Source organism: Zonotrichia leucophrys, chromosome 1 (assembly GCF_028769735.1).
Source record: "Zonotrichia leucophrys gambelii isolate GWCS_2022_RI chromosome 1, RI_Zleu_2.0, whole genome shotgun sequence".
In the NCBI taxonomy this organism is placed as follows: domain Eukaryota; kingdom Metazoa; phylum Chordata; class Aves; order Passeriformes; family Passerellidae; genus Zonotrichia; species Zonotrichia leucophrys.
In genome coordinates, this window is record NC_088169.1 from 49,562,316 (window position 1) to 49,575,573 (window position 13,258).

At 35.3% G+C, this 13,258-nt stretch overlaps 1 protein-coding gene across 5 annotated transcripts in view; it reads right to left on the minus strand.

Annotated features, from left to right (window-relative positions):
* Nucleotides 1–1,027: 1,027 nt before the first annotated feature.
* SCEL (sciellin) overlaps nt 1,028–13,258 on the minus strand; it is a 69,286-nt gene continuing 57,055 nt past the window's right edge. For all 5 annotated transcript variants that reach the window (XM_064721479.1, XM_064721723.1, XM_064721558.1 and 2 more), the window contains 6 exons: nt 12,417–12,476; nt 10,865–10,954; nt 7,367–7,441; nt 5,984–6,092; nt 3,590–3,692; nt 1,028–2,562 (listed from right to left, as the gene is read on the minus strand). In XM_064721479.1, the coding sequence (XP_064577549.1) occupies nt 2,546–2,562; nt 3,590–3,692; nt 5,984–6,092; nt 7,367–7,441; nt 10,865–10,954; nt 12,417–12,476 (454 nt within the window). In that variant the 3' untranslated portion in view covers nt 1,028–2,545. The remainder of the gene's footprint in view (nt 2,563–3,589; nt 3,693–5,983; nt 6,093–7,366; nt 7,442–10,864; nt 10,955–12,416; nt 12,477–13,258) is intronic.

Genomic DNA, 13,258 nt, shown 5'->3' on the forward strand with positions numbered 1-13,258 from the left:
CAAAGATGTTCTTATGACATTCCTTGTTCTTGTAAGTATCAGTAGTTTTGAAGCAATCTACATATTTAAATGCATCAATATGCATTATATACATTATTTCACTCCTTTCCTCTGATTGCTTGATTCCTCTCCCCGTAGAGCAATGCCCCAGCTTTGTAAAATAAAGTATCCATTACACACTGAAAAAATGGGCCTGATGAATCACAAACCTCCACATAATTTAGTACATCATCTCTCAATACAGCTTTTCAGTCTAATTTAATGCATTATTGAAGATAACACATTCATTAAAACAGCTGCCAGCAAACTCTTCATTTGGATTGTTTCATGGAAGGACTAGTCAAAGGGAAATGAAACACTACAGGCTAATGATATGCAAAAAGGACAAAAAACATTTAAGTTTTGATACATTGGTATTGAGATGTTAATATGATTTTTCTTAATGAGTACTGCTCTGCCAGATATGGTAAATCACAAACCTGGTGTTTCTTCTTAGCCAACTTACAACATATAATAAAAAATAACAAAAAAAACACATGGCAAAATTACCAAGGCTGTTCAGTGAGGATGACTTAATGAGCACAGAATTATTATTTATTGTTTCTTATTGCTACTTCTCTGTCAGTGAGCATTTAAGTAGCAGATATTTTCATCCATAGCTCCTGGTCTCTGGGGGAGTGAGCTGAAATCTCTCATCCCCTCAAACACTAAGAAGTCCTAGATTCTAATGTGCTGGCTCAAATGAATGTCTAATATCTTCCATTGTAACTGGGCTTTAGCAATAAGTTTTGGTCTCTCAACAGGACCAAATTTGTGACATTAAAATTTTGCCAGTACTTTTTTCACCCTGTTGAACCATTTTTTACTGGTAAAGCACAGAGTTTTAATAATTATTGTTTCACTAGGACATGTCATCAGCAAGAGACACACACCAGAAAAAATATCAATAACTAAAGATTTATTAGAGTTAATGACATTAATTAATAAGATATTAATAAAATTAACAAAAAAAATCTGCTGTCTCATGTCTCCATTGCATAATCAGTCTGAACATCCTTTAAGCCAGACAACATACTTACTCAGCTGCAGGCCCAGTGCTTTAAATTACACAGACATCCATACCTCCTGCCTCCCCTATGAAATGTGCAGTCAAGGAGAGAGTTTGACTGGGACAGCTACTCACCAGTCTATTATTAACCTATGGCTTTAATACTTAGCATGCTTTTAAGCTCTTGCCTAGGTCCAGCAGCCTTCAAACACTAACTCTGTCACATCCAGGAAGTCCACTTAAATTGAGATGTAAGGAAGAAAAATCCGTTCTGAATAAACCATAATCTAAAGCATCTCATGACAAAGACTAGTAGTCAATACCTTTGTCTGTCCAGTAAGCTACTGAACTATTGATTATTTCAGACAACATATTATAAGAAAGCATGAATTCTTCTTCAGTTATATTCTGTTTCAATTGTTATATTCTCTCCAAAAGGAAAAAAAAAAAGGTTTCACAAAGGAAAAAGTTTCAAAGGAAGGAGTGTGACTGACATAGTGTAGATGTGTAGAAATCTGAGCTGTTCATTCCAGGTTCCTTTGCAAACCATGGAAGTAAAGATGTACATTGATTAATGTCGCAGTAAAATAGATGTTTGCAATCTGACCAATTGAACTGCTTCCTACAAATGTCTGCTTCTCTCTATGGGATAGAATAAATCAAGTAACTCAGAAACAGAAATCTACACTGTAGATGTATAAATTTAGGCAAGATGAATCGATCCAAAGTTTTTCGATAAGTCAGTTTAATAAAAGTAGGAAAGATAAATACAACATACTGTCATGCAAAGTAGGTGTTTGATTATTTCATGGCAACTATTAAGTGTGCACTTCTTAAAAAATGGTGATTAAATAGTTACCAGAATTGCAAACATGGAGTGGGGTAGTTCTTAAAACCCTCTAGCAATTTTTGTCCAGATTCCTTCTGCAGTAGTAGAGATGCATTTTCCAAAAATTAGTTGTTCCATCTCAAACTTATTGTTCAAGTTATTTAGGAAGAACCTTTCTCTGGAGTTTGATGTCTCCCCTTGTAGGTGCGATATGAACCTACTTCCCCCTGCATGAAAAACAGTCATTTAAACTGAATGACTTCTAAATGGCTAATCTTGATAAGGAAAATCCCATTCATGCTATATTAAGCAAACAGGTCTTTATATTGGAGTAAAAGAGAATACAGCCCCTTCAAAACAAATATGTAGGAATGTCCTGGTATTCAGAAAATTTCAATAAATTACAATTGATTTGACTTAAAATTTAGTAGCTTCACAGATCTGATATATATACTGACCAATATCTTGTTTTGCTTCCTGCAATGTGTGCATGAAAATGCATCTAAATTCTCATTAAGATAATTCTTTTAATAACCATGCAGTAGGACTTTGTTCAGAGAATTCTCAGCAGTAAAAATGAATAACTTCCCACAGTGTTTTGACTTAACAGGCCAATACAGTTATCTTAACATTAGTAATTTCTTCATCATATGTTCTGTGTGTCAAAATTAGTAGATCCATTTTTCTGCAAAAGAGAAAAGATTGGTCAGAGATGCCAAACAAATCATTATGCTCTAAGTGTCCTAAAAGGAAACTTCACATTTTTTTTCTTTTTTTAGAATGTCTACTGAAGTCTGTCTGTTTGTCTTGTAACTTGATGAAATAGGACATGCCAATTTATTGTGTTTAATATAGAGATCCTTGCTATGTCTTTATACAGTTTTATAACTATATTACTATGCTTTATTAATTTTCTGATCTGATTAGTTGCAAAATTCCCCATTCCCATCAGATTTTGCAATGAGTTAACAAAAGTATTCTAAGAAAACAAGTTTTTAATATTTAGTTAAGATGATGTTATCTCAGAATTACATAGTTGAAAACCATCTTGTCAGAGTATTTCATCTACGTTTCTGTTTATTAATTTGGTTCAGAGGTGCTGACTTATAGTATTGTGAAATAATAATTGCCATGAAGAGAGAAGACTTAAAATCTAGCAACTTCTAGAAAAATTAATAAAACAAAACATTTATTTGTCCCTGCCTTGCACATTTTTTTACTCACTTTGCTCCTCACAAAGGTAAGAATCACAATCACATGTAATATCTTCATTATGATTTCTTAGATTTTGTATCTTTTCTCATCACAATTACTCCACTAGGTAAAAATACCTCTGCACCCTGGCTTGTTTCAGTAGAACAATCTGATTCTCAGATGGCCTTGTAATTTATTTTCACTTCCAGGGCAAGATGCCGTTGCTTCCCTCTAGGGGTCTCTATTGATTGCACAGGTACAACTCTAGAGAGAGACTTGAAGAGATGAACTTGCAGTGCGACCAAGATCTCCCTCACAGATACAGAATAATTGTGTCTGGAACCTGGGGTGGGATATCATCTTAGGAACCCAGACTTACTGAAGTAGATGCCTTGGAAAGGCTTAAGTACACACAAATGGTCAAAAGCAACAGCTATGTTGTCATATATTGAAGTCTTTTGAATGAAGTTCACTAAATGGTTTTTCCCATCTTCAGTATTGTACATCTTGTGCCTTACCTTTAACTTTGGAATAACAAGGCTCACAGTGCACAGTTTGTTTGTAAATCCAAATGCTGTCTCCTGCTTTTAGATCTTCCAGAGGTCTCTTACATACTTCACACTTCAACACACAAGTCAAAGAATGAAGAAAAATTAAAATGAAACATTTCTCTAATACTCTTACCCAGCATGTTTTCCTTTAGGAAACAAACAACCCCAGACTAGAATAGGAGTTATTAGTACTGCAATATAAAAATGAACTCTGAGAGCGTAGTTTTAGAAAACAAGAAGTTAGATATCTGAGTATGTCACTTTTAGATGTCTAAAAATCAGATACCAGTGTCTCAACTGGTTGCCTAGGTACTCATTACACTCAACAACCCTGTCCCTCCTCCAGATATTTCCAAAAGGTACTTTTACTTTCTCTGTCTTAGCTTAGGTGTTTATCCTGCAATAAGATGGAACACCATTTTGAGATTCTTTTCCTTCTTCACTGAATAAAGGGAGAATGATCACACATAATCATCTAACTCAGAGTAGATCTTAAAGAATCTAGATCTGCTTATTTCAAAATATCTCATGACGCTTTATCTTAACAGTTAACTATGTTTCCCATTCTTGCAGTATCTGGACACTGCTTTCACAAACATCTCAAAAAAGTTAATTTTTTGAGATAGAGAAGTGAAACTTTTCCCATGTTTCACATATGAGAATGCACACATACACACTGAGGCTGACTTACCAAGATCACAGGTAAAGCCTACAGTGGATCAAGAAGCTTGGTAATTTGATACAGAGACTAGGATCATGATACCCAGATAATTTTATTTATTTATTTAAATCCAATGAAAGAATAGTAAATTCTGGGTTCTTTGCATATTTTATCCACTGATAAGTGAAAATCAGCATTAGTATTAAGGTGCTGTTAAAACAGTCTGCTGTCTTCACTGATTTTATATTTCTTTGTTTAAATCAGTAAAAGGGTGGACATGTGTTCAAAGCTCTGATCACCAATATTGGTTAGAATTTTCACACAGAGAAAAAAAATTCTAAAATTTGGGTTATTTAATTAATGGGCTTTTGGTATATACCTTAACAAGGAAATAAAGATGATGTACTGCTGTCAGCTATGTGCAAATCTTTAATGGATACAGGGTATTTGTTAGGAACTAAATGAATATAAATTATAATAAATTGCACTACTTAGCTAAATATATACCTACAAGCATGAACCACAGACCTACATCAATTGTTATTTTTTTTGCCAATGCTTTCATAAGTTTGTAGTTAAACAAAAATTAAACTGAATATTCCTGGCCACACAGGTCCCTATTTAATAATAGGTAACAAAAAAAATTAGTTTAAAAAATAAACATATGTATTTAACAGATAATATAGCCACTACCAACCTATAAATACTCCTAATGAAAAGCCCATTCTTCTTTATGTGGGTTGATCTGTCTAAAAAGAGTGGAAGCAGACCAGAACTAATATTTACTTGCAATAACAGTATTGAGGACATATTACATAATAGTTCCCATGGAAGAAAATGCCTTTCTGGTGCTCAGAGAGCTCAAAATGTCCACAGTAAACAAAAAGCACATGAAGCTTCATACATGTGAAGTGTAACCTTACTGCTGTATTCTGATTTGTGTTACTTTTCCTGTAGTAAATAGGGACTGCTGTCAGAAGCAGAAGGAAAAGCTGTGCAGGACTGGGCAGAAATATGAGCTATGCTAATGCAGTGACTTTGCTGAGTATTGTTTGTTAGAACAACAAACTCTGTGTGTAGATGCAAGCAGAAATAAGACAAATGAAGCAGAAAGAAAACAGACTATGGGACTGAGCACTGCCAGGCATACCCTGAGAAAAGTTTGAGTGAATTTTAGGCTGAGGCTTAGGGTTTGGAATTACAAACGAAAGAGAAATTTCTTCTGTGCTTTCATTCTTAATGGAAATAAGAAAAAATTACCTACTTCTTAATAATTAAGATTGTTTTAGATGTCAATCCAGAGCAACTAAAAAGCTTCATAAAAACTGAATGAAATTTTACAACATGAAGAAAATGTAAGTTGATATAATTCACTGTATCAGACGTGAAGTGAAGGCTTATAAATGTGTAGGACTTTAAGAATACATTCAGCTGCATCCTTTATCCTACTTATGGTTGCAAGGGAGGAGAGTAGAGGGAGAAGGAGAGAGGGAGATAGAAAGAAAAAGAAAGGGATTGTGTAGGGAAGAGAGGCAGAGAGATTAGTATTTCCTACGTTAATCATCTCCTCCAGTCTCAAGACTTCTTATTCTCACAGGTGGAGAAGGCCTAAGGCCTAAATAATCTCTTATTGTATGCATACTATAATGCAGGTATTACAATCAAATTTCATTTCTTGATAGCAGGTGAAATCTTCTTACCTTGAAGCAAGTCGAATGACAGTGAATTTGCAAGGCATCTAAGATCATTTTGGCATCTATGCCCAAGGGCTTCCTGCAGTATGTACATATATCTTTTCCAATTATACTCCTGTGTATATAATATAACATCAGCTGTCAGAAAAAGAGCTGCCATTGAAATCTCAAGCAGAAAATTGATAAAGTTAGTACACTGTGTGGGAAAGACATTTGTATACTGTACGATGGCCATAATGGGAAAATGTCATTTGTGTATTCTCTCCATTCCTGTTGACAGGTGTTATACATGTGCTCCTGTGATGGGCAAATTGCTGAGCATAATTGTCAAGTAAAAAAAAATACCTTGGTAGATAGAATGGTCTTCTCTGGTAAACTGAATTAAGTTGCTGAATGTTTGGGAATGTGTATACTAAACAGGGATAAGGTGGAGGGGAATGATTTTAATGTTTTAATCTCAAAAGTAAACTGGTAGTTGAATTCAAAGTGCCATAATTTGATCAGTCTGGTTCACGGAATTCTCTGTGATGCAGAGGTGCCTGAAAACACTTTTGAATTTCTGCACTGCAGACAGAACTCATACCTTCTTGGAAATTACGGCAAATTAATGTATGAACAGCCTACAGGGTATTCATGACAATAACATTTTAAAAATTTTTCTCAGCTCTTGCTGCGCTCCTACGTGACATCACTCTGTACTTTGTCTAGATACAACTGTTGGTGTTGTTTTAGCATTACTAAATCAATGGCTCTTGCTCCTTGGCTGTCAGTGACAAACTGCTGTACTAATATTTAATCATCCCCAGAGTTCCTTATCCTTATGTTGGAAAGGATACAAGTTTTTCTGATTAGGTATTTCCAGGTAGTAGGGGTGTCCAAATGGAATTGAAAATTGTGGGCACTTTTAACTTCTTTTTGCCCATGAGGTAAGTTATTACAGGTTGAGCAACTATCCTGCTTATATTTGGGAATGTCTTGGTGATGTAAAAAGATAGTTTTTAAATATCACAGCACTGTCACATGGACCTCTTCCTCCATGCTTGTACATAAATTTGATCATTACCATTCTCACAAAGGAAGGAAATTTTGCAGAGTAAGTGGCTGCCTGAGATAGAAACCTACAGAATCACAAAGCCAACTCTGTCACTTAAGGCATTGGCTCTTGTTTCTATAGATATTTTCAAATGTCAGCTGTGACAAGCCTAACATAATATTAGGCTGCTGAGCTGTGGTAATGATTTGATGGCAAGATTTCACTGAAAGAGAGCTTTGTGTGAAAAGCTGTCTCATGATGGTGACTTCCAGGGCTCTCTTTTGTCTGAAAACTTGAATGCTTATGTAAATGTCTGTGTCCTTTGCTACTCTACGATGTTATTAATGTGTACTTACCGATCAGAAGTAGAATAAACAGTTTTGATGGTATTTCCAGTTATATTTTTTTCATAGCCACCAAGTGATGATTTGCTGTGAAGCAAAGAGTACATAGCTATCACTAAACAGTACTACATTTTTTAAAGGCTTCACTACATTGATGATAATATGCAAAATAAACAAGACAAAATGCTTGTAAAAAACATACTTGATGATGAATTCTTTTTATGTTTTTTTCACAACAATCAAGAATAATATATCAAATAAAAAGTGCAAATTAGTAATATAGTAATATTTGTAATATAGTGTCCTTAGACTGTGTTCTATTTTTGAATGATTCTTCAAAATTAAATCCATGAGCCCATTGCAAAGTTCTTCATGGGCATTTGCTCATGAGCAAAGTTTACATAACAGTATTGGGTTTCCTGTGCTGATATCTCAGCCTAAATGATACATATCAGAAAATGGTGACAGACTACATTTTTTCATTTTCCTCCTCTTCTTTCACTTGTCCTCGAAGAGCTGTCAAACAGCCAAACAAAATTATAATATGTCTGTAGAATTAGAGTGAGAGTCTTTATAATACAGGCTTTTCAGTGTATGATTTGTGTTCACTACAATTGTGTATTGTTCCTTATATCAGAGTAGAAAGGAATATACTGAATTTAATTATCAGGGAATAAAATCTTCCATTTTTAACACTCCCATTTCCAAGTTACTTAAATGTCAGTTTTGTTTCCATGGAAGGGATGAACATGTATGTGACAGTTGAAGAAGTTATCTTGCCATATGTGTTTTGAAGATTTCTGAATTGATTTATTTATCCTATTCTCCATAAATTCTGAAGGCATATAGTAATTATTACAGGTTTAATATCACTCCTGAATAATGCTCTGCAACATTAGGAGCAATTGTTTATAATCATGTGTATTTACCAAATGTTGATTTTTTTTTTCCAGGAAATACAACAGATTGATAACATGCGTGTGTAAGGTGTTATGAAGCTCAGATACTCTTTTCTACATACCTGTGTTTTGTAAAGTACATATATTTTATTTGATTTCTGTGCGGCACCAGAAATGTATTTAAATTGCAGTTACTGATAAGCTGAAATGATAAATGTTTTATTTATATTTCATAGAATATAACATAGAAATAACAATGGGCTTGTTATTTAATCAGAATGTAACAAACCTGGGTTTGCTCACCACAGAGGAATTATCTCTTCACATGAACACCTAGACCTCCATTTACATTTCCGTTGAGATGAAAGTAAGCTTACTAAGTAGGAATGCAAACTAAGTTAAGTGATCACCTTTTGAAAGGGTTTCTCTGACTGAGAAATTCTCTTGACCAAGAATGAGCACAACACATGTCACAGGGTGCAACATATTGATAGTGCAGTTGCCTAAAGTTTCTTGTTACAGTGAAAAGTGGCAAAGGAATATGATTTATTTGTTCCTGTAAAGTATGAGTCTATGTTTGTTATTTTTGTTGTTAAGCTTATTTTTTCCCAAATCTTCCATTCCACTTTTATTTAACTGTGTAATCTTGGGGAAAGTGAGTACTGTGCATTGCACACTCAACATAATATGGGTATTTACATGCTGCATGCCTGAAAGTAACATTATCTTACAGGAAATTGTGTCCTAGTGTAGAGACCAGCAACCCTTGGATTTTACTAACTCTGTCATGGTTGAAATACACAAAAAGATATATAATCACAGCTTAGGTAGGAAACCTCAACTGGAGTGTGTAAAACAAAAAACACTGAAGCTACAGCAAAAATATTTTCAAAGCATCAGTTTCTAACCTTGTCAACTGAAAGTGTAAGGAAACTCAGAACATTTAAATAAATGCATAGTCTGACAGCTTGATGAGACACCAAGTGAAAACTGAGTCCCAGTGTAGCCTGAGAATTGTGCGTGTGATCACGTCCCTTCTTTCAGTTCATATCAGTCGCTCCTTTATTTGCTGTGGTGTGACTTGTTCATAAAGCAAACTACTCAACAAAAAATAGTGTGTAGAACCTATGGCATAAAACCTGAAAGAATAACTTACAAAGACCATTCATTTAATAAGTTTTCATGAATTAAAATGGGATTAGAAATTCAGGTAGAGGGCATAAAGTCTATCAAGTGTAAGGTAACATTGCATATTGCAGCACATTCTTTGCCCTGTCATTCTTCTATTACTGATCTCTATTTTAACTTTCAAAGATAATCAGAATATTACAACTCAAAGCCGTTATGTGCACAAAATTCTGAAAAATGCTAATTAATTTTTCCGTTGGATATTAATTTTTAATCTTACATTGTAGGCTGTTTGCCTTTGCTTTTATTCTCAGCCAATTTATGGGTCTGTCCTTCAAGGTTATTCAGAATTTTCAGAATACACAGATTTCAACTCTATTCCAACTGCAGATGTAAGAATATGAAGGATTAAAGATCCTGTGCCCACTCATATCTACAGCAAGGATCAGGTGTGCATAAGGTTAAGGATGGGGCCATTGACCATAATTCCTATTAAGTATCAGACTGTGATCTTTTACTTTCCCTGTCAGCAAGACTCAATAGATTTCTCCTCTCCCTGCTGAGTCATCAACCCTGGCCCAGGCAGTTTGCAACTATTATACAGCAATACAAACCTATTGGTTGTGTCTTCAAACAATTCTTCCTACAAAAATAATTAATCCATATAGATAGGTAGATTGATACTGAAGAGAGGTTCTCTTAATCCAAAAAAGGTCTTTCACTCAAGAGCTATATATATTATACTTTTTGTTGTCATATTTTGTGAAAATAATTTTGACCGTGAAGAACAAGATAACATTTCCTTTTATTTCAATTATTTCCTGATACCAATAGACATGGTATCCAGCTAGTTCTATTAAATACCCCTATGTCACATTTTCCAGTCAGGTTTGCAGTATGTAGATTTGTAGAGGCAGAATCCAGCTAGTGCAGGAATACTACAAGAGAAATTTTTTTTTTTAAATAGTTTGTTCTTGGTCAGAAAGTCAGAATCCCATGCCACGGTGTCAGTGGCATTGGGTTGGGTTGATGCTCTGTGGGTTCAGATTCATCCCATGTAGGTGTAGGAAGTTAAAAGGGCACTTTAAGGGAAGAGGTAATATCTTCCTTACAGTCTCATAAAGGAACAAGTTCATAAGAAATAAGAGCATTCAAGAAATGCCTTTCCTCTATTGATTAGATAAGAATTCTGGCTTAGCTGCCCTCATAAATTTTATGTTTCAGCTCTCTCTCTAGAGCTACATAGGGTGTGTCTTGTTCTCCTCACTCTGCACTTGAGTTAGGATTTGTGACCTTCTGTGCCTGGGATCCTGGAAGCAGATTTGGAGAGGGGCTGCCATGATTCCAGAAACCAATGAGAGCCTTCTAAGAATTCTTAGAATTTCCTGCTTTTTATGAATTATTTATGAAAAAACCTTTTTCTGAATTATTTTAAAGAAATGGCACTTTAGCCTTACAGTACCCAATTAATTTTCCACAGTACCTGGTCTTTCTTTCATTGTCACTGGAGTACTTTATTTCTGGGAGATTATTTTGAGCCCTTGGAGGATTTTCATATGCTTTCTCAATTATCCTAAAATAAAAAAGAACCCACACAACAAGAAAATAAACAATTTTTAGAAATCTTCTTCAGCTACACAGTTTTAATTTACACTTACAGTCATTAATGCAGAAGCTTGGACTAGAAAAAGCAGGTAAAATAAATTTTGCTTATTTTGGTTAAATCATTGCTGGTGAATCAGTCACTGATCAATAATTTTTAGTCCTCCTTTATGCTGATATATTCACATATATTCATATTGGAAACTTCATCAACTTTAATTGAACTCTAGTTTCCTCAAAGTGCCCACTGGGGTTTTCAACTGTGCAATAATTCTCAGTTGTTGATAGCATCCCACATTTTCTTGTCTGTATTCCATAATGTTGTATTCTTAGGCTTTTAGTTCCAAATTTTCTTTTTTGGATGTACTACTGTTGTGTTTTAATTAGAAATGACCAAATAAACGTAGATACGTAGACTAATTTTAAAAAGCAGGACTATGATTGAAGCAAGAGAAACCTCCTCCTGCAGTTTTCCCTGCCACAAAACATGACAGGCAAACAAACATAAAAATAGACCTTGTCATACAAATTATGGGATATCAGGAATAAGTACTAATAATGTTTCTGATGTTTTACAAAGCAGCTCAGACAAAGGCTGCTCTTGTTTGGTTCTGCCAGAGGTTATATTCTGGAACAACGTGCTCATTATCTGCCTTAACTCTGGATGTGTGGGCTGCAGCTTGATTATTTCAGTGAGCCTGCCAAGGACAGAGGCTCTGCTGAGCGACCCTCCCTCAGTGCTCGTGGTGCTTTGTATGCAGAGCGGGGCTGCAGGAAGCAGCACCTCCTTTGTGCCCGACTCCTGATGGGGCAGGCTCCTGCCAGAACTGAAAGGGAAACTCATTCACTGGAGATGCTCAGTACATGTGTGCCTGGTCAGACTGTCCAGTGGAACTGGGATAAAAATATTTTCTATTAAAAATATAAAAACTGCCTATCTATACAGATAACTACATTCTCCCTCTTCATGTAGATACACAACAAAATGGAAGACTCAAAAAAGACACCAGCAGAATGGTGCCTAAAACATACTACTAATCTCACTTTAATTGTCCAAAATGAATCCTTGATTTTGTAAATAATGAAATATATATTTTATACTAGGAATGCATTTTCTTATAGTGGTTTGAGATGCCAGCAGCTGAATTCACAGAACACTTAGATAAGCACAAAAATACTAAGGAGGATCTTTTCACTAGTCATTTTCATTCTCCATGAGAGATTATAGGTTTGAGTCATTGCTTATCAAAATAAATGCAGCTTTATTGTTATATTTGATTAATCAGGCACATTTAGAAATAATACAGATATCTTACACTGGGCAAATTCTGTCTGCTTGTAATAGTAATTCATATTTTCTGGTTCTACTAAACAGCTACAAGTCTTGATATTTGATCATTAAACGTTAGAGGGAATTATGCATTGATTCTCACCACTTTTTACTTTGGCCATCAGTAGACTTTACTTCAGTGTGATCCCCAAGGTACTCATCTCTGAAAGTGAGAAAGACCTCAGAATTAATATAAGTATTTTCTTTAATCTAAATATATTCAATGGACTAAATTACTTTTGTTAAAGAAAAAAAAAAAAACTGTATGCATTTCCCAGGTAAGACTCCTGACTATAAGTAAGTTATCTGTTCAGGCTTCAATATTTTTCAGTTTCTTTCCAATGTGACACTGCAAAAGAATTACAAATGGCTCAGAAATGTCAAGTCCATGATAGTATTGAAGGATAATTCAGGTTGTAAGTCAGGGACTTCAGGACCTCTTTGGTCCAACCTTCTGCTCAAAGCCGGGACAGCACTAAGGCCAGACCAGGCTGCTCAAATATTTGCCTAGTTGGATCTTGAAAACCTGCAGGGAGAGAGATGGCACAACCTGTCCAAGCAAGCTGCTCCAGTGTTGGACAGCAGTCCACACAGCCAGTCAGAATGTCTCATGTTTCAGCTCATGGCCACTGTGCCACATCGTGGTGCCACCCTACCGGTGAAGGTCCTGCGTACATCTTCCAAACTGACTGTGGCTCTGTCACTTTCACTTGGTAACTGCCTTTCATTCAGTTCATGCATCAGTACCATGAGCTGTGGAAATGGCTATCAAAGCGAGTCCCTTGCTTTGTTATCATATCCAGTCCAAATCTCTCTTCCAACTGCTGTTATCTAGGCTTGTGTACAATCTCTAGGTCCATGTGGTCACATTTATACCAGTAACTCACCAATCACTGGCTCTGAAAAAGCTGATTTAATATAATAAATTTCATGTATTAGCATATG